General features: G+C 31.4%; 2 protein-coding genes across 2 annotated transcripts; both read left to right on the top strand.

The window, feature by feature from the left end:
* The first annotated feature begins 4778 nt into the window (after window positions 1-4778).
* LOC116017055 (gibberellin-regulated protein 9-like) lies at window positions 4779-6743 on the top strand. The gene is made up of 4 exons (XM_031257567.1): window positions 4779-4920; window positions 5227-5277; window positions 5455-5512; window positions 6316-6743. The coding sequence occupies exons 1-4, from the start codon at window positions 4876-4878 to the stop codon at window positions 6495-6497; spliced, it is 336 nt and encodes a 111-aa protein (XP_031113427.1). The 5' UTR covers window positions 4779-4875; the 3' UTR covers window positions 6498-6743.
* A 10200-nt stretch (window positions 6744-16943) lies between these two features.
* Window positions 16944-19740, top strand: LOC116015341 (alkane hydroxylase MAH1-like). Its single transcript, XM_031255379.1, has 2 exons — window positions 16944-17758; window positions 18647-19740. The coding sequence occupies exons 1-2, from the start codon at window positions 17064-17066 to the stop codon at window positions 19497-19499; spliced, it is 1548 nt and encodes a 515-aa protein (XP_031111239.1). The 5' UTR covers window positions 16944-17063; the 3' UTR covers window positions 19500-19740.
* Window positions 19741-23160: the final 3420 nt, after the last annotated feature.

Raw genomic sequence — 23160 nt, 5'->3', positions numbered from 1 at the left:
AAGGTCTTAGGTTCGAACCTCAAATCAATCAAATTTGACATATTTAAGTTTCTCATATGTATTTACTCTTATTAAATTAAATAAATTAGTAGCTACAACAAAAAATGATACATATGTATTTCTTTAATGTAGAATTATGTGTCTACAATACCTTTATTTGAAAAAAATTATTCATTATCAAAAAATTAAATTAAATAAGAGAAATAATTTCATTAGTTATATTGTCTTTATTTTCTCTCATGCAAAGATTCTTTACATTCAAATTTATCAATTGATATTCATTACATTGTCCATTATCTTATTTTTACAATATCTTGTAATTAAATATCAAAGTTATAGTACAAAATAATGTTATATATTTATTTACCAAGTATTTTATTAATACTATGAATTTTTTTAAAAAAATAATTTGAAGCTAATTATATTAACTACTTGGTGATTGGTTGACAAAGAGAGTACTCAAATAACCCAACAAATTGAAGCGGAATCACTCTATTTTACTCTTATTGAATTAAATAAATTAGTAGTTACACCAAATATGATACATATGTATTTGTTTAATACCATGAAAAAAATAAAAAAAAATAAAAATAAAAAGAATAGTTTGAAACCAATCATATTAACTACTTGGGGGATTTGTTGACAATGAAAGTACTCAAATAACCCATTACCCAGCAAATTGAAGCGAGAAACTACCTTTTAATATATTTGGAATACATCATATTTAAAATTTTCAAATTTTTACTAATTTATTTAATCTTTTCCCTTAAACTAGGGATTTCTTTATCCACAATAACTCATTCAACAATAATGGTTGAACCAAATGAACCTCGAGCAAAACAAGGAAAGTCCATAGCTCCTATATCATAATCTCATTGCATGACGTTGTCATCTATGCTACCAACAATAACCGAATTGCAAATAACACACTACCAACAAAAAGGAAGAGAACAAATAATAAAGATGAAGACAATGACAATGTTACTCAAAAGAGAATTAAGAACACTTAGAAAAATTCAAATTAAAAGTAGTATTTATTTAGACTATCATTTTTAGACCAAATATTTAGACTATCGATTTTACAAGCTTGCAAACATTTATTTTATTAAAAATTATAATGAATTTTCTATATTATCTTGGATTCATATACTTTGAGTTAGATATTTAAATAAAAAAATTCAACATTCAATTACCCATGTATAAACTTCTCCTATTTGCATTGATATACTTTCAAATATTTATTTAAATATAAACATTGGGCATTAACCCATTCGCGCAATGCGCGTATAAAACTAGTCAATTATATAAAGGCAAAAACTAATGCACTCAATTCTATTATATTATTACTTTATTTTCTGCAAAATATCTATTATAGTTTTACTATAAAATACTATATGGATAATGGATCAATGGAGTTCCTATGTTAAAAATAGGGTTAAATCACATCCATTGATTAAATCCAAATCAACTGTCCAAAATGAAGGAAAGTTTTAAAAATACATAGTGCCAATTTGGTAATTTTTGTATGTAAGTGCATATTTTTTGGTCATTGGGTGCATTAGTTTTTGCCTTCGAGTGCATATTGATGTGTCTTCCGGTGTACACTTTTAACAGGTAGTTCTACAGGTTCAACAAACCCATTGCTAAGTGCATATTTTTGTCTTTGGGTGCATTATTTTTGCCTTTGAGTGTACATTGTTGTGACTTGTAGTCCACATGTCTTCCAGTGCACACTGTTAACAAGCTAGTTTAACAGGCTTAACAGACTCGTTGCTAAGTCCCGTGAAAGTGGGATGGAAATGAGTTCAAACGGCTTCATAATCCTATGAAGACTAATAAACATTTTGAGTCTTCTAGAGCACATTATTGTGCATTCCAGGAGACAATTTTGTGCCTTCAATGATTTGAACATAATGCAAAGACAATAGATCAGAGATGGTTTACTAGAGAAGATGATGTCATGTAGATTAGAAACGCTATTTTTTTTGTTTTGTTTTGTTTTTTTTTTTTTGTTTTGTTTTAGAGTCACTGGTCTAGACAGATCAAATGCTCATATTTCTCCTCACGTTTGCATCTGAGGCCTTCTTCGCACCAGAGCCTAATCCATACTACATGTATGCTGTAAAGTATTTACATATAAGGCAGTCAGGCAAATATATGCAATTATGCTATGTTATTACTTTATTTCATTCAAATTGTCAATTAGAACTTTGCTCCCTGAATTATCACCTTCCACCTTGAATTATTCATGTACCGAAATTATCCCATTAATTATTTCAAAAGTGGCAATTTTTTCCACTCTTTATTAAAGAGGAGTTTGTTACAAATAAGGGTAAAATAGGTATTTCAAGTCACTTTTTCTTCTCTAAGAAATTATTACTTATATGTAGAAATCAGAAAAAATACAAAAAAGAACAAACACTATTTGCAAGCATTATAACTATAATTTTAAGCTAATGATATTAACAAAATGAAGACTTAAACACAAATTTAGCACACCATTTCCAAATATTATAATTATTATTTGTGTTTATGTCTTCATTTTGTTAATAACATTAGTTTAAAATTATAACTATAATATTTTAAAATGGTGGCGTTTCTTTTTTGCATTTATTCTGATTTCATAAATAAGCAATATTTTGTTGGAGAAGGGAAGTGAATTCAACTACCTATTTGCCATTATTTTTAACAGTCCAAACTCTCATTTAATCATTGAGGAGGGAAAATCGCCACTTTCGAAATAATTGAGTGGATAATGTGAATACATGGATAATTCAGGAGAAAAAAGTGTTATAAGCATATAATTGAGGGGATAAAAGTGCCATTTTCCCATTATATTTGCAATATAATTCTGATATATAATAATAATAATTATTTTTTTTTTTTGCAAATTGTCAGTTACAGTTTTCTATAAAGTACACTGTCTTTTTATTTGTTGATGATGTAAAGTATAATATATAAGATTTAAAATATTGATTATATAACAAGCATGGTTGGCGTGATTGGCTGTGCACTCTCGTCCTTGAGAAAGCTTGCTCAGGATACTTTACGTCTCTTTTATGTGTCTGGTTGCCCTATTTAAGACAATGGAACAGATGGAGTATTATACTAAAAAATTTGCTTGAAATGAAAGTAATGGAGGATCATAGCTGAAAATTTGCGAATGCGCTGGATAACTCCAACCATTTTGATGAGTGATCAGTAATACGTAGAAGTAACTTTGTGGCACCCTAAATTGGTCTGTTAGAAATGATATTTTCAATGGAAAAGCCTTCAATTTTCTGCCGTGAAATCGTGAATTAATGCAATATATATCTAATGAATACACATTGTAATTTTGATGAATATTTGTGAAGATACGCACCATAGCACCAAGCAAATAAGATTGATACATGGAAATGGATGTATATGCTATTGTTTTGCAGTTGGCAGGGATAGCGACGTGGAGGAAACAACACTGAATTCCAGCCTAGCATGCAGATACCAAATACCTCCAAGTGCACGAGACCACACACAAAATTCATGCCATGCATTTACCTTTTGATATGTTAATTGGATTCTTGTTATTAGTTTGTAATTAAAATCAAGGAAATCGTAGGGGTGTCAAATTGGACCGAAGCCACCCGCGAGGATTCAGGTGAGAACACCTTCCTTTGCAAAAAGTGTGGACACATCTACACCCTCTATTTTGAGAAATCAAAGGCTATGATCTTACCATTACCAAACCTTCAAGTTTGCAATAATTAGAAAGTGAACCTCACTCTTAAAAGTTTTCAATAATTATAAAATTGACACAATAATTTTTTTACTAAACTCCTTAACCATTAATGAATAATGATGAGCGGTTTAGATCAGTCTTTACTTTTTACCGGAAGATCATGTTCTCATTTGATCTTACCCCTTTATATATATATATATATATATATATGTATGTATATGTATATAGTAGATTTCAGGTATGGTCGCGCCTTCCAGTGCGGTCGGTGCAATTTACACCACTCAATGTTAAGAAACGCATCATTCAATGTTAAGAAATGCACCACACAAATATGCACTATTAGGTACACATCACCAAAAAACACACCACTAGGTATTAAAAAATACACCACACAGTATTCAGAAATGCACAATTAGAAACAGGGGAGCTATGAGGTGTTTTTATGCATTTTCATTGTGGTGCATTTCTTAACATTGAGTGGTGTAAACCGCACCGACCACACGGGAAGGCGCGACCACATTTGAATAGAAATATATATATATATATATATATATATGATTCTTAAGTTAGCTCGCGGGGCCTACAAGCGCGCATAAGACGGATTAGGATTGAAAAATTCTAGCCCACGAACTGACAGGCAAAAGTCCACAAAAATTTCAATTGGCAATAGAGCAGGCCTAATGGAACAAGTCAGCCTACAGTGACACTCTTGGGAAAGGGGATAAGACATGCATGCCTCCCAACAATGCCATATTAGACTATATAATATAATATGGCATTTCATCTTAATATTTTGAGATAGCCAATATATGCATGGTGCCAATGTGTTAAGGGGACCATATATAAACATGCCTGCATGCCTTTCTAACCTTATTCTCTGTATACTTTTTGTCCACAGCTGTGCAGCTCACATGGAAGCAATTCAAGCCAAGTGCAACAACAAAAAGGCATTACAAACCTCCAAACCCAATACACTCATGTTATCTTGTGTTATCATATCAACATTATTAATATTCTTGTTACATGTAAGCATCGCAATTAAAGTCGGTGCAAGTGTGCATTATATTGCATCAGTGCACTCTCTTTAATTTCCCTCTCTGCTATAAATATATATACCTCTCATCCTCACCCCCTCGTCATATCTTTCTTCTCCAAACATGAAAATCTTCTCAATCTTCTTTATTGCTATTCTCCTCATACAGGTATAATATATATTTAGCCCTAGGAAAAAGTCTTGATAAGCTTTTTGCAACTTTCGGATCGGAGATATATATAGATCCAAGATCATATTAGAATCATATCTTTAAGTGAGAACCTGCGAATTACTGCATGAGTACACACAATCTATTGCACATGAATGATGCAATCTACGTCTGAATGACAGTGGAGAACTTGGGAGTAGTTAGTGTGGATTCATGTAGTAGATTATATGCACTTATGTAGTTCTCAATTTCTCATCACTGTGTAATATTTTAATTTTAATTTAGACTAAATTCACTATGTTATAGGGGTTTGGAGAGGCCTTGCTCATGGATGACTTCAATAATTCTGTAACCAAAGTGAGTTCATTCTCTTATATTTGTTAGTTGTTCTTGAGCCTGCCTTCCTCTCATACAATGCCCTCTGTTACATTTATCTTTAATAACTAGCTTTTTGTTTTTTGTTTTTTTGTTTTTTGTTTTTTATTTTTTTCTTCTAGTACAAGTTCTAATTTTCTGATTATGTTTTGCAATAAGATGAATGAAGACAGTAGGGTGGGAGCCCTTTTCAAGAAAAGTCATCATCCAAAAATAAGTAAGTTTATTCTTGAGCCCCTTCACTATTGTCCATGTAGAATAAGATTTTCAATTTCATGCTTAAGCTTGGTGTTTGAAGGAGGATAATGTTTTCATGGAGTATTTGTATCTGTATGAGAAGTGTAAGTAATAGGGCAGTTCCACTTTTGGTCATTAAATCTAGAAAATCTAAAATACTTTTACTTTTATTAAACTTCACACTTCTCGATAAATGTTTAAGACATTTTGAATTGAATTCAACTGATTTGAAAAAAGTTTCTGAAATAAAAAATAGTCAAATTGATAGTTGATTAAAAAAAAAATAGATATATTACTACAATTGATGGACCAAAACTCAAAAAAAGTAATACAACCAATTATTAAAAATTATCATGCATGCTTACTATTTGTAGATGTTTCCCGAAATTATCATATATAATAATTTCAATTATTTTTACGCTTTTGTTGATTACAATACCCTTCTTGCTAAATTTCAATTAATGTCATATTAAAAAAAAAAAAAAAAAAAACTCAGAGCATCAGATGCTTTTTACCTATAAACTGTATTCTTATAGAGTGGGAAGAGGACCAATTCAATCTGATTCATTTATTTATTATTTGAATAGATAGCGCGCGGTTAAGGGCTATTGAAAGATAAGAAGAAAAGAGACAGGATTATTTTTATAAATATCATAAGCTTGAAAGTTTATAATAATTATAAAATTAACTCCATGCATGTTTTTGTTTACTAAAATTTCAACTATTGATGAATCTTGATGGGCGACTCAGTCCAGAAATAATTTTAATATGTATATTGTACAGATTGTGGGCATGCATGCGCAAGAAGATGTAGGAAATCATCAAGAAAGAATGTGTGCAGTAGAGCATGCAAGACGTGCTGCAGGAGATGCAATTGTGTCCCGCCGGGAACTTACGGCAACAAGCATCTTTGCCCTTGCTATGCCCGCCTTAAGACTCATGGAAACAAGCTTAAGTGTCCATAATTCGTTTTGACGATAGATAGTTCAACTGGTCACAAAGGTGAAATTTGTCATAAGAAACATGGATGAGTAACTTAGCCTCTGTTGACTATTTGAGTCACTTTATTTAATATATCTTTCGGAAGGCATATGGGTGAGCGATTCCACCTTTTTTGTCAAAAGCATATTATCAATATGACAAGACGGATAGCATGATATTAGTATGACAATGTAATAATAAAAGAATAAATAGACTTTTATTTTACCTTATAGCTGTGTAAAATTTAAAATATTTTTTTTGAAAGAAAATTTAAAATAATTTTAAAACATTGCATATTGATTGCAATCTTGGTAATAAAGGTAAAGATGGTTTATGTGTTAGTGACTTTAGGTATGTGTGACATTTTTTGCATTGCTTGTATGTCTTGTCTACTTGTACCCGCATCTTACGTAGGTGTCAGATTATAAATATTTATCTGAAAAGAATTAACAAAGAGAGCAACAAAATAATAAATTTGAAAAATAACAATGACGACCCTTCTATGTGTAGCCAAACAATAAAATACATGTTTAACACATTACATAATATTGATATAATGATATCCCAGACAATCTAAATCTAGGCCAAGAAAATTCTATCTAGACATCTTGCTAGTGCACAATTACTTGTCACGACAAAAGAAAAAGGTGAAGAGTCACTGAAGAGTGAAGACAACAAAATAAAGAAGTGTACCGATACTTAGTATAGTTGGTTCTCTGTGTGATTTAAAGATTATGATTGGAGGTGATAGTGTGGGGGTTCGAATACCACTGGACTAAAAATAAGTGTTAGGGAAATTAATGTATAGTTTTTAATTGGCAATTTATTTGTTAATTAAGTGGTCAAATTAATTATGCCTCTGTTGATTTGCATGGGATGAGTGGTTAATATTTATTCAAACAAAATATGTTAGAGATGAGAAAATCAAGGCAAGATGTAATTGAGTGAGTTACCTTGATTTGAGGAGATGGTTAATATTTATTCAAACAAAATATGTCAGAGATGAGAAAATCAAGGCAAGATGTAATTGAGTGAGTTACCTTGATTTGAGGAGATGGTTAATATTTATTCAAATGAGTTACCTTGATTTGAGGAGATGGTTAATATTTATTCAAACGAGTTACCTTGATTTGAGGAGATGGTTAATATTTATTCAAACTTTATTCAAACAAAATATGTCAGAGATGAGAAAATCAAGGCAAGATGTAATTGAGTGAGTTACCTTGATTTGAGGAGATGGTTAATATTTATTCAAATGAGTTACCTTGATTTGAGGAGATGGTTAATATTTATTCAAACGAGTTACCTTGATTTGAGGAGATGGTTAATATTTATTCAAACAAAATATGTCAGAGATGAGAAAATCAAGGCAAGATGTAATTGAGTGAGTTAGATGTAATTGAGTGAGTTACCTTGATTTGATGAGATATGTAATTGAGTGAGTTACCTTGATTTGAGGAGATCAAATACAGGGAAGGAGCTCAGGAGTTCAAGTATAAATAGAGCTGAGGCTTCAAAGTTTGATGAGCTGATTTCGTACAATAGATTAATATTAAGCACTACTGTATTAGTCTTAACCTACTGTTTTAATATGTAAAGTCTGTTACACTAATACAGACTCAAGATCATTGTAATATGGTTTATTAGACTAGTTTTGTGCTGTTGTCCTGTTTACTACATCAAGTGGAAGACTTGTTGATTGGCCTGGGAAAGCTGAAGAAGTTGACACACTACCAACTCAGGAGATGATGTTTGTAGGTGTAATAGATTAGGCCATCATGGAGGATGGATATCTGGTGAACCTTGTAACATCTTTGATCATCTAGTGGAGTTGAGTTTCACCTTTAAGTGGCCCCGCAAACGTAGGAGAAGGTGCTCCAAACTGCGTGAACATATCCTGGTTCATTTATATTTCCTGCACTATTTTTATTTTTATTGTTTCTAATACAGTGATAAATACAGTTGATTAATTTGTTTTAAAAACAAAGTAAGAACCAAGTAGGATATCACCTGCATTCAAGATTCACAATCTATCAATAAGGATGCTAGAAGCTAAAATATGCATAACCGGTGGGCTGATTGCGTGATTCGCGATTTACCTCCGTAGAAACTCTACGGGTAGCGTCGTGTGGGCTTACTAGAATTAGTCCGATGAAGTTGAAATTATCTAAGTTTAAAAAAAAATAAAGTACTAAAGCTCTTGTATGAATGGTATATTACATACATATTTTGGGAAATTGAAGGGTGTGTCCCTTTAAACTAAGATGATTGTTGTACTACATATTTATGTTTACATTATAAGAAAGAATATTTGTAATAAAAATTTGTATATGTACAATGATAAGTACGTGCCATAAGATGCTTAATTATAAGGGTCAATTTGGGGTTGTTCTATGCTTAATTAGAATCCTTTGTGTTTGATTTATTAAGAAAATGCTATAAAGTGTTGCCAATGTGTTTGAAGGCCCTATGTTATGTATACTTGAGTGCTTTGAAGGATTCTTGATCAAAGAAGTGGCATATATGGGCTTAAATTGGAGCAATTTTGGAAGAGTGAAGACGAGGAAACAATATAATAGCGCACCCGCCATGAACATGACGGAGGTCGTGGCACAAGTCCAAACCCGACCATGACCCGGGCACCTGGGCACATTTAGTGATGATCCTGGCGACAATTGTAAGGCGGGCGTGGTAGGGGGGCACAAGAAATTTTGGAGCTCGGGAAATCCACTTTAAAAGGAAGATATTTAGTTGTAGATAGGACTTTTTGATCATGTTTTAGATTTCCCATCATCTTAGATATTTTTGTCATCTCAAACACTCTCAAACTCTAGAAAGAGAAAGATCTAGATTGGAAACACTTTGTGATCAAGGAGCTACTTCTCTTCAATTGTTTATTGTTAGATCCTACATACGTTAGATTGAAGTTTGGTAATCTCATTACTTCTTTCAATTTCATCTCCATCTCAATGCTTTACTTCAATTCATTGTGCTTGCAATAGACATGAGTGGCCAAATATCTAGGGATTTGATTGTGATATCATTTCAATGTGCTAGTGTGATTATGAATTGATGAATTGGGATTGTGATTGTGAATATTGTTTGATTTCATGTTGGAAGTGGAAGTATTGATATGTATCTTTTGCGTTAGGGTCCAACTCTCTAGATAGTTTATGATCTACTGTATCATTCTAGATAAGAGATTGCTAGTTTGATAAAGCTTCATTTCCACTTGTAATTCTCGCCTTATATCCGATAGGACGTAGTACGGAATGAGGTGTAGACAAGGTGTTCGATGAATTGACTCATACGTATATTGTTGACACTTGGGTGCTTCATTGCTCTATGATAGGCCATAAAGACCTAGCCTAGACACTAGAAGCATATTGCAATGGAAGACCAATCCTTATCCCATCTTTTCCTCATTTGATTTACTTTTGTATTTGCTTTGCGTTATTGCACTTTTTACTTTGAAATCTTTGCTCAATGATAAATGCACTCCTTGAATCTTTTCCATGAAAAGCTTGAATCCATTCTTTAACTTGCATTGTCATTTCAACGCTTCCAAATTTATCATCCGTAGAGAATGACATCTCGGGGAATCTTCATTCCCTAACTTTCTTTCCATCCCACGTACACCACTACACCATGCATATCATCCCATTGAAAACCAAGAGTAAGGCTAAAATCTAGCCCAATAGTGTGTGTATTTTGCCTTGCAATCGGCATTGTATCACAACATCAAATTATGATACTATGGATGGTCCACCTTGCAACGTGAACGAAACTAAAATATTGTTTTTAAACATGAGTTTTTTTATAAAAAAAAATTTGTACAAATAAGCTTAATATATAATAAATATATCATTTTTTTTCAAAGACTTTGTGGTCTAGTGGCACCCTGTTGTACCCCACATAGGAGGGGGTGGGGGTGCAATATTGGCTCTTTGTGCTTCATTCGGTTGGAGTCAATGAAAATAGCTACGAACAGATACTACATTGTAATAGAGTCAATAGTAGATATTTCAAATGACACCCATGTTGATATTTTTATTTTAATGTTTTAAATTAACATATGACTATATTAAGCAACTACGCTAGGTTCATTTTCAATAAACTAGATGTTCAGTTTTTAAAATTGTAGGTTCACTTTTACAATATTACAAATTCATTATCAAAATATTGTAAACTTATTTTTACAATTGTAATGCAATAACTACATTATTATGGTGAATCTCGAATAGATTTATTAATGAAAAATTGCAGGTTCATTTTCACAATATTAATGATTCATTTTTACTATACTAAATGTTCATATTCGCAACAATAATATAACTAAAATATAATACAAATGAACCTAAATTAGATTCATTAAGAAAATTGAATACTATATATAAGTTCATTTTCATACTACAAAATATTCATTATATCAATATTGCAAGTCCATCATTAAAAAATTAAAATTCAAAATATATTAGTATGGGTATCATTCACAAGATATCAATATATAAGATACATTTAATAATATATTTTGTAATACAAAAAGTAAAGGCTAAAATATGAAATGGTAGTAGGCACATTCATCATTGATGTCATTTTAATAATGAACCTATAGTTTTGTTATAATGAATCATGAGTGTTTAAAAAATATATATATTTTAATATATATATATATATATATATATATATATATATATATATATATTGTGATATCTATTTATCCTAACGTATTTTTGTTATTTATTACTTCATATATATGTATTCTTTAACAACAACAACAACAACAACAACAACAACAACAACAAGAACAACAACAACAATAATAATAATAATAATAATAATAACAATAATAAATTTTCCATAGTAACGTGGAAAGTATAAAACTTATAAATTATATATTTACCCCTTATTGGTGTTATGTTAAAAAATGAGCAAATATCAATTTTAGTTTCACGAATATTAGCAAAATGACAATGTTAAAAACGAGCAAATATCAATTTCCACAACAATTGTTTTACTACCAAAGTTAATCACTCTGGTCACCGGAGATGTTATGACTCGCCGGATTCTTTAAAAAATAAGATTATTTTTGTCCTTTTATTGTTATGATTAAAGTATATATTTACTAAATTGCCATCAAACTTAATAGCCTAATCTGTCAATGCATTTCGTACCCTAATCCTTAATCCTTCTTCCCTCTCTAATCAACTAGCGAACATTGCGATCCCATATCTTTCTTATTAGCTTGAAGCAGATTCCAGCCAAAATGCATGGTTCTTGGTTCTTTCTTTGCAATGCGGCAAAAAACCTACTCCATGATGACCAGGATATATATTAGCACTTTGTATACCATCAATCCATTGAAAACATATATTGACAATCAATTTATGTTTCTCAAAAATATAAAGAGCAGAACTTCATCATCAAAAAGAACATCCCTAGCCACCTCATCATCCTTGTACATATCCACCAAAATTTATAAATAAAATACTTGCCTCCCCAAGACAATCTTGTGCACCCAGCAGGAAACCCCAGATAGAAGAGCAACGACAAGGAGAATGAAGTGATCGATGAACAAGGAGAAAAATAAGGAGAAGAAGGATGAGGTTACGGTGAGCTCCAATCTTAGGGTTCTTATATATTGTATTTTTTGTTAAAAGGATTAGGAAGAGAAAGGATAAAAATACCCTTATTATTTTAAGAATATGACGTGTCTTAACTTCTCCGGTGATCGGAGCGATGAATTTTTGTAGCAAAATAATAGTTCTGAGATAGGTTTTGGTAGGGCAATAAACATGTGAACTAAAATTATTATTTTGTCATTTTGCTCATACTGGCGAGACTAAAATCGATATTTGCTCGTTAAAAAATACTTTCTTATAAATATATTGTATTTATCCCTTCGACTATACTTGCAATTGCTTTACTTCTTTGAATAAAAAGATAATGCCTCACCATTGAAGATAAGATTTCAACTCAGTGAAAAGATTGTGACAAAAATTTGTGACACCGTCTCACGAATCCTGATCCGTGAGACGGATCGAGTTGTAGACAATTGGGTGTGTAAGTATCACAAATTCAGTTATAAGTATTACAATATTTGTTAAATTTTCTACAATAAGTATTACAATTTCTTTCATAAGTAACTAACATTTCACATGTAAGTGTTACAATAGTTACATTAGAATTACAATTGGTAAGTATCAGAATTTCAGTTATAAATATTATAATGTTTATCATTAATAACAATCATTTTACCTTAGCTTAATGGTATCACAATTTCATATATAAATATTACACTATCTATTATAAGCAACAGTTTATTTATTTCGAATTGATATTAAATTTTTGGTAATAATTACATATTATGATTTCTATCATAAGTGAAAAACAGCCAAGGACCTTGTGGTCCAGTGGCATCAAACCCTTCCCTTTATACGGGAGGTGGTGGTAGAGTCAGTAGTATTAAAAAAAAACTACTCTAAATCCAACCCGTCTCACGGCTTAAGATCTGTAAGACGGTCTTACACAAGTGTGACTCTTATATATTTGTAGTTAATAAATTATGTACATATTATAATTAACGTATTATGTAGATGCAGTTAACATATTATGTACATTCGGTTAATAAATTATATACATATTACAATTAACACATTATGTACCTCCAATTTATTTATAGGTAAGTAATTTTTCAACTGAAAGTACATAATATATTAACTGCAGGTAAACCGTTTGAATATCATTTTGAATCAGAGTCCACAATGCAATGCCAATCATTATTGCGTGGATCGTGGTTCACACAGCTTTGTGGACCACAGCCCAAAAACACATAAATTACATTATTCTAACACATAAAATACGTTATTCTAACTCATAAAATACATTACCTTACCCCCAAAAATTTCATTATTCAAACAAATAAAATACATTATTCTAACTCATAAAATATATTATCTTAACATAAAAATTTATTTATTGTACACATATAAAGATCATTATTCTAATTTATTCTAACTCATAAAATACATTATCTTATCTCAGAATATTCATTATTCTAACATGCACACAAAATAAAGATTTTTTTTAAAAACATCAAAATAATTTCGTTTTGAACCATGATCCACGTAATAATTTACCATATAGAATGCACGGTCGACCATAAGCCCATCTATTTTCTGTCTGGCCTTTTGGGCAAGGTGGGCCTTCTGTTTTTTTGTTCTTTTTTTTTTTAATACTTAAAATGTTATTACTATGGCCCAACCCTAATAGATTGGAAAATAGATGTATACTTTTTATTTGTACTTCCAATTTTTATTCCATTCTTAAATTTTTGATGTAGTGAATACTTTTTAGAGGCCGGATCCATGTGACATAAATAGTTTCCTTATTTATCACATCAAGAAACAAAAATTGGAAAGTATACACAAATTATGTACACAATTTTTAAATTTATTTTTCCGCTCATAAGCTTATTACACATTTAGACTTACAAGTCTTACAATCCTTGCATATAAACTTTTTGTCTGGCCTCCAGGAAAAGGTGGGTCGCATTTTCTTATTACAGAAATGTTGTTATTATATATATGTACGTGGTTGGATTACAGATGCTTAATTGAAATTATTCCCTTCAATTGTTTAAATATTAAATTTAGTATTAATATATATAATCTATATATTTCAAACTATACTAAAATTAAAATGCTAATAAACACAAAAATTTAAATGTACAAATAATAAAAAATAAAAAAAAAAATAAAAGAAGAAAGAGTTAGTTTAATCAATGAATGACACATAAAATAGGTAAAATGGAATTGATAATTTTGTTGGATCTCAGCGTTGCACTATGCTAGGTGACTGCTGTAAGTTAAGCCGCTTAACCACTAAATTCTTTAGCTATTTGATTGTCATATCCTACTTAAAAACAATTGGTGCATTAACTATTTAACCACATCCCTCCATGGTAAGCCACAACGTCACGTCTCGAATCGAGCAGGGGCTAAACTCGGCCAACCCAACGACGCCCAACAAATTTATTTTGTTTTAAAGTGAATTGGAATTTCATGAATGTTAAAAAAAAAAAAAAAAGTAGTAGTGAATTGTAATTGCCAATGATATGAAAAAATTGAGAGCATGCATTTAAAAAATACATATACCCTTAGTGTGTAGTCTCATCATTGTCTATGTTCATTTAGAAGAATTCAAATCCAACCTTTCTTTCTAGTTCTTCCAATTTCAAAATCATGAAACACAAGTTTGGAACTAGAACCCACCCTAGTCACATCTATTTGGAGGCGTAGAGTAACAGAATATTATGGGATAACTATTCCTCTCCTAATAAATGTACGATTGTGATGGAGTTGCCACAGTACACCAAGGGGGAATGAATATTGCTCTTCTTTCTCACAATATTAGAGGGAGTTTGGTTGTTGAATTTAAAAGGTAAGAAATTATTTTCACATTTGGTGTACTCTTTGATTCAAAAAAAGTTTATGTCAATGTGAATTTAATTTTATGATATCAATTTAATGAAGGGTAACACTTGTGTGAGACCGTCTCATGGGTCTCAATCCGTGAGACGGGTCGGATCTTTGATTAATGAGGTCAAAGATCCAACCCATTAATCAAGATTTGACCTCATTAATCAAATATCCGACCCATCTCACGTATTGAGACCCTTAAGATGGTCTCACACAAGTTTTTTCCTTTAATGAAAGTATATATCGCATAGGGGGTGTTTCAAAATACTTTTTAAAAAAATCACGTAGGGGTAAAAAAAAAATCTCGAATAATTGTGAATCTACTAAATTTATTCAATTACATATTTATCATTTTTGGTGCCATGTTCAAAGCCTCTTATAAATATAAGAAATTTGTCCCACCCACAATTACGAAGGATAACAACACTTTATCGACGGAATTTGTCTCTTTCAACCCCTTTTTATATATGTACAATGTACTATTTTGCATTTTGAATATTCTTGTTACATGCTGGATTTTTTGGCATATATGGTTTTACAAGTTGTTTTATAATTTTTTTTTTTATATAGCAATGATATATTAGAGATTTAAAAAAAAAATTCTAAGAAAGTTTTAACGAACCCAACATCTTAATTAATTTTCTAAATAGATTAATTTTTATGTTTCTAGGGTAACAACAAACATGTTAATACTTAAAATGTGGGTCCATTTTTTTATTACTTAAATGATGATGTTGTTATTATGTGTTTAGTTCAGTTAACAAGGCTAGACTGGCCTGGGTTCGTGGGTTTCTATCCCTCCTAATTGTATTGCTGAGTTATTGAGTTACTAATGATAATTGATCTCGTTTATTTAAAAAAAAACAAAAAAAAAAAAACAAGGCTAGACTAAAATTATTTACAATTCAAAATTTTAAAATATTAAGTTTAATATTAATATATATGATTATATATAGAAACTACATTAGTACTATTAAACACAAACAAAAAATTCAAATTTAAAATAATAAGAAAATAGAAGAAAGAGTTGGTTTAAATAATGAATTGTAAATACAATAAGTAAAATGAATTGTAAATAGAATAAGTAAAATGGAATAGATCAGAGAGTTTATTTTGTTTTAAAGTGAACTGGAATTGCATAAATATAATCTAAAAAAATAGTAATGAATTGCAATGAAAGAATTGAGAGCATTTCAAAAATACATATAAGCCTACTTACCTATAAAGTGTTTGTAGAGTGCGGCAAATTATTACAGCTGTGATGGCCACAATTCAAAATCACTGTCTCAATTTTATGAGTTAAAATAATGTATTTTATGTATTAGAATAGTAAAATTTTTAGAGTAAGATAATGTACTTTATGAGTTAGAATAATATACATGATGCTTTAAAATAATGTACATTATTATGAGTTATAAAAATACATGTTGCAGCGGGTAAATTTGAAAACGACATCGTTTTTAGACCGTGGTCACATATAACTATTGGTAGAATGACATCCCTGTCCAAGTTCATTACAAAGAATCAAAACCAAAACAAAACATTTATTCTAGTTCTTCCCATTCCAAAATCATTAAACACAAGTTTGGAGCTGGAACCCACCAGGGTCACATCGGCAAATTATTGCATGGACCATGGTCCACACAGCCGTGTGGACCAAAAATAAAAAGTACATTATTTTTGTACTGAAGGTACATTATTTTTGTACTGAAATAATGTACCTACAGTACAAAAATAATGTACCTTCAATACAAAAATAATGTACTTTTTATTTTTTGTCCACACAGCTGTGTGTCCATGGTCTATGCAATAAGCCAATAATGATTGGGTCACGTCTAATTTGGCCGGAAACGCGTAGAGTAAAAGATGAGGATATTTTGGGCATACCTATTCCTCTCTTATAAAATGTACTGTTGTGAGGGATCTTATTATCACTTGCCATCAGTTGCCACAGTACAAATAATAGTCAAGTAGTTTTCTATCATCTACCTAAGTACCTAGCTAGCTACTAGTGATCATAGAAATAAGCTTTTTTTTTTGAGAACTAGAAATAAGCTAAGATACAATATAATGAGTACCCTCAAAGCGTTTGATGGTGCAGTTGTTTTGAGTGTGTTATGCTTTGGTATATTTTGTTTGGTATGGGTTTGCAAGAAACGCAGCAAAACCTTTGCTCCCACAAATTGGCCCGTCCTAGGAATGTTCCCAGGGATCGCCCAAAATGCTCACCGTTTCCACGAATATGCAACGGAGCTTCTCAGACACAATGGCGGCACAATCGAGATCAAAGGCCCATGGTTTTCCAACACTAATTTCATGCTTCTCACTTGTGACCCGGCCAATATCAACCACATCCTCTCCAAAAACTTCAACAACTACCCAAAGGGTCCCCAATTCAACAAAATATTTCAGATTCTGGGAGATGGGATTATCAACACTGACTCCCACTTATGGGAGCTTCACAGGAAGACCACCATGCCCCTCATGAACCACGCCAACTTCCGCGCTTCCCTTGAGAGGAACGTCTTGCACAAGATGGAAAGTGGGCTGTTCCCCGCTCTCGACCATTACGTTCAAGCGGGAACCTGCTTTGATTTGCAAGAGCTTTTTCAAAGGATGGGTTTTGACATAAGTTGCCAACAGTTTCTAGATAAGGATCCCGGTAGCCTCTCCGTTGAGTCACTGGGAGGGGTAGACCATCCGGTCCGTAATGCAATCAGGGATGGAGTGAACGCTATTCTCTACAGACATCTACTCCCGGAAAGGTTTGTTGGAATTTTTAGCATAATTAAAATTATATTTAAGTGTATACAAAAAAAAATTATATTTAAGTGGTTGATGTTCCAGTTCGTTGAATTTATTAGTTTGAGTACTCAAACTTTAATTAAGCCGTGACCAATTTTATACTGAGAGAGTAAGGTTACAATGCACCTAACAACCTCCGGAGGTAGTGAATCGATTTTAAGAAAGACTTACAGGACGTTTGGTTGGGATGAGAGAATTAGGGAGGAAAAGAATTGTAATTCGGTGAAATTGCAATTCAATAAATAAAGTAGGAATTGAAATTACAATGTTTGGTAGGTAGAAATAGGAGTACAGGGAATTGAAAGGTAAGAAGCGACAAAATTATTAAAATGCCCTTATATTTTAGTAGATGTTGTAGTAATAGTAGTAGTAATAATAATAATAATAATAATTTCAAAATAATAATAATAATAATAATAATAATTCTTTCAAAATAATAATCTAATAATAATTCTTTCAAATTAAAAAATAAAAAAAAAAAGATAAAGGATATAGGAGGAGGGGCAAAATTGTCTTTACACCAATAAATTGCCCTTCTCTCCATCGAATTGCAATTCATCATTTGTCCCTCCAACCAAACACTGTAGTTTGAGAATTCACTGAATTGCAATTCAATCTCCCCAAACTACATCCAACCAAACAGGCTTCGTTCCTTCTTTCTGTTTGTGTTTGTATTTTGAGTTTATCAAACCCTCTTTTCCTTTTATTTGTTTTGTGTAAATAAATTCGATCTTTTTGGTTTCGTACCAATTTTTCAGCGGGGATATTTTTCTTAAAATTTAAATCCCGTTGTTTATTTATATATTTTATATATAAATTTGTTTATGGACTTATTTTTCACTTACAAGGTGTTGGAAGCTACAGAAATGGTTTACTGGGGTTGATAGAGAGAAGAATCTTAGTCAAGCTTGGGAGGCTATTGATCAGTTCATTTACCCAATCCTTTCGGAGAGGAAAGATGAGCTCAACAAAAACCAAAAACTACATGAAGAAGATTCCGAGGCGGGCAGTTTCAGCATGCTGACGTCACACATGGAAGCACACAGGGAAAAGTCCACGCAATTTCTCAGAGACACCTTTCTGACTTTGATTGTTGCTGGGGGAGACACCACGGCTTCAGCTCTCACTTGGTTCTTTTTCCTCCTCGCCAAAAACCCATTGGTTCAATCAAAAATCCTTGGAGAGATCCTTGAACTAAAGCCAAATAATCTAGTAAAACAAGACAGGGTTTTTAAGGTAGAAGAATGTCAGGAGTTGGTGTATCTCCATGCTGCCTTTTGTGAATCTCTGAGGCTATTCCCTTCCGTGCCTTTTAACCACAAGATCCCGGTGGAGAAGGATGTGCTCCCCAGTGGCCACGTTGTCACCCCAAACACCAAAATAATAATCCCATTTTATGCAATGGGGAGGATTGAAGCCATATGGGGTGAAGACTGCTTGGAGTTCAAGCCTGAGAGGTGGATTTCGCCTAATGGAGGAATCAAGCACCAGCCATCTTACAAGTTTCCAGCTTTCAATGCTGGACCTAGGACTTGTATAGGCAAGGAGATGGCCTTTATCGTTGTGAAAATGGTTGCAGCTAACATAATATGCCATTATCAGTGGCACCTAGTTGAACCTCATCGTCCAATTGTGATTACGGATTCGATTCTTCTTGAGAAGAAACATGGTTTGAAGATTAAGGTCACCAAACGCAAGTGACACTATTAATTTTCTATCAAATATCAATTATATTTAGTTTATCATATTATGTGAGTCTTGTGTTAAAATGCTTGTATTTTGGAATATGTTCGAATAACAAATATATGCCAGGCAGCATAAGTATTCGTTAGAAGCCTGGCCTTATGTGAATCTTGTTGTTGACGAAAGTCTGCGCATATTTATTATGTAATGAAAGTGTGTTAAAAGGCACGGAAGGGAATAGCCTCAGATATCTCTTCAATCATTAGCGTCCATGAAAGCTTCAATTTGATCTGGAGTAATGATAAAACATCACACGCCGATACGATACTCTTCAAAAATTAGTTGAGTCTTAGCAATTCATGTTTGAGTCCTTAATGTTCTTCAGTGTGATTCCATATATAGCTTCCTTAAGGTAAATGAAGAATCGAACAGTCATTTAATGGGATGCTACATAGTTGAATTTTCCAAATTGGGTTACTAAATCTTAGTGTTCTTTATTGCTTTCTTGTTATTGTGTGTTTTCTTATTTCGGTGAACTACCTAACAAATAGCCGTTGAACTAGTTCAGATTGTAATATTAGAGTTGACTTATTCTCTAGCTCCAAGTTGGAATTCTAGCAAGATCTTCGTCCAAAGCAATGCTCACTTCCTCCGGGGGTGGCAGAACTCCTGCAAGCCTAATGGGAGCGTCAACGAGAGCCTTGCCATCCTGTCCGCAGTCAAGTTTTGATCCCTGGTAATATGGTTTATCCGCCAATCAATACTGATAGGCATTTAAAATTTACAAAACTCAAACTAGTATTCAGTACTAATAATATATCATTTTATGCAAGCTCTTAGAAACTAGAGCAAACCAGAGTTACTCAAAATAACTACTACCTCTGTTCCATTTTATGTGTTTGATTCGGTTAACGAGGCTTGACTGAAGTTATTTTTAATCTAATTTTTCATAATATTAAGTTTAGTATTAATATACAAAATTTATATATTTAGAAACTACACTAAAGTACTATTAAACACAAAAAATCAAATTTAAAAATAAGTAAAAATGACTAAAGAAAATAAACAAAGAAGAAAGAGTTTGTTTGACCAATGAATAGTAAGTAGGACAGGTAAAATGAGACAGAGAGAGTACTATTTAAGGGAATGCTATACTCATCTTGCTCCTTCAGATTGAACTTTATGAATTTTACCCTTGCAATGATAGCACTGGTATGCTTGGTGTCCATGCTTATTGCACACGAAATAGCTTCCTTTGAGTTTCTTAACTTTTTCACTCCTTTTGATATTTCTGACACTTTAATTTCCAGCATCATTCATACCATACTTTTCTGACAGTATTTCCCAAACTTTTAACTTACCCATTAATTTCTATAAAAAAAAAAAAAGTCTTAAGTCTGAACCTCATCCTAATCATAGTTAATATAATTGTTATATATATACTACGAATATGTTAGAGTATATTATTGAAAAGTAAGTACCACATTCAATTACTCTTATTAAATAAATTAGTAGCTACAACAAAATAATAATAATAATAATAATAATAATACATATGCATTTAAAAATTAATTATAAAAAAATTTAAAAAGAGATAATTTCATTAGTTATATTGTCTCTATTTTCTATAATAAAATTTATTCATTATCAAAAAAATTAAAAAAAAAAAGATATAATTTCATTAGTTATATTGTCTCTATTTTCTATAATAAAATTTATTCATTATCAAAAAAATAAAAAAAAAGATATAATTTCATTAGTTATATTGTATTTATTTTCTACAATGCAAAGATTACCTTCAAATTTATTAATTAATTATGGCAAAAAGTTGTGTGAGACCATCTCACCATGAGACGGGTCGGGTCGGATCAAGATGCAAATGTAACACTTATATGCACAAATGTCATACTTATATGCTCAAATGTGATATATTAATCATGAATAAAATTTTTGTTACTTATAAGGGTAAATGTAATACTTTTAAGGGAAAATAAAAAACATTTCGATTTAACAGTATTACATTTTTCCTCAAAAGTATTATATTTGCGCTTATAAGTAAGGGGCACTTGTCAACATTACTTATTATAAAAAATGTATTACTTTTTCTCTTATAAGTAACAAAAATTGTATTCTTGATTAGTGTTATATTTGAGCATATAAGTATGACATTTGCACATATAAGTATGACATTTGCATTGTGCTTTGACCCGACCCAACCCATCTCACAAATAATGATCCGTGAGACGGTCTCACACAAGTGTGACCCATTAATTATACTCACTACATTATTTATTGTCTTCTTTTCACACTATGTTGTAATTAAATACTCTGTATCAAAGTTATAATACAAAATAATGTTATATATATATATATATATATATATATATATATATATATATATATATATACACACACACCAAGTATTCTATTGATAACATAGGAAAAAAAATTCTTAAAATAATTTGAAGTCAATCATATTAACTACTTGGGAATGATTCTTTTAAAACATTTAAAAAACTCAATAAACTGAAGCGAAAAATTGCCCCATAATATTTTTTGGACTACATCATAGTTGTTCACTTTAAACGTAAATCGTATTTCTTTATTATATTATTTAAACTGTATAAATTATTATTACCAAAAGTAGTATTTATTTTTACTATCATTTTTATACTAACTATTTAGATTAGCGTTTTTATAAAATTGCAAACATTTATTTTAGTGAAATTATAATCAACTTCTCATATATTATCTTGCATTCATATACTTTGAATTACCGATTTAAATAATAAAAAAATTTAACATTCAATTACATATGCATGAACATCTCCTAATATAATCTTGTATTGATATATTTGAAGTACTTATTTAAAAATAAATAAATATTGGACATTATCATATTTGCGCAACGCGTGTGAAAAACTAATATATATTGATAAGATTTATTAATGCGGGCTAAATCGGGTTAGTTTGTGTAGCCCGTGAGTAATACGGGCTTGGCCTAATCTGGGCCAAATAAGTGACCAACCCAACCCACCTAAAAAAGCAAGATAAATAGGCCCAACTCAAAAAATTGCAATTGGTATGCCGTGGACCCAGGTCCACCTTGCAAGGTGGAAAGGTGGACCTGGGTCCAATACGACGTCGTTTCACAATTTTATTTAAAAATAAAAAATAAAAAATTAACGGCATTAACGGCTCATCATCGCAACAGAACACAAAACTCTACATTCACAGACCTTATACTCCATATTCACAATTTGAAAACTCCACATTCACACATTACAGGGCTATATGTTTAGTAACTATAATACCACTGTTATGCACATTCAAAACTTTATATTCACAGGTCCTAATACAACATGTTCACAACTTGGGAACTCCACATTCACACATTATAGGGTTACAAGTTGCTAGAACTCTGTTAACTCTACTACAGATTCACACATTCATAACTCTACATTCACAAATTCTATACTCCATATTCACAATTTGAACTCTACATTCACAAATTCTATACTCCATATTCACAATTTGAAACCTACATTCACAAATTCTATACTCCATATTCACAATTTGAAACCTCCATTCACAAATTCTATACTCCATATTCACAATTTGAAACCTCCACACACAAATTCTATACTCCATATTCACAATTTGAAACCTCCACATACAA

The sequence above is a fragment of the Ipomoea triloba genome, chromosome 4, assembly GCF_003576645.1.
Source record: "Ipomoea triloba cultivar NCNSP0323 chromosome 4, ASM357664v1".
Classification (NCBI taxonomy): domain Eukaryota; kingdom Viridiplantae; phylum Streptophyta; class Magnoliopsida; order Solanales; family Convolvulaceae; genus Ipomoea; species Ipomoea triloba.
This window is presented reverse-complemented; position numbering and strand designations above follow the sequence as displayed.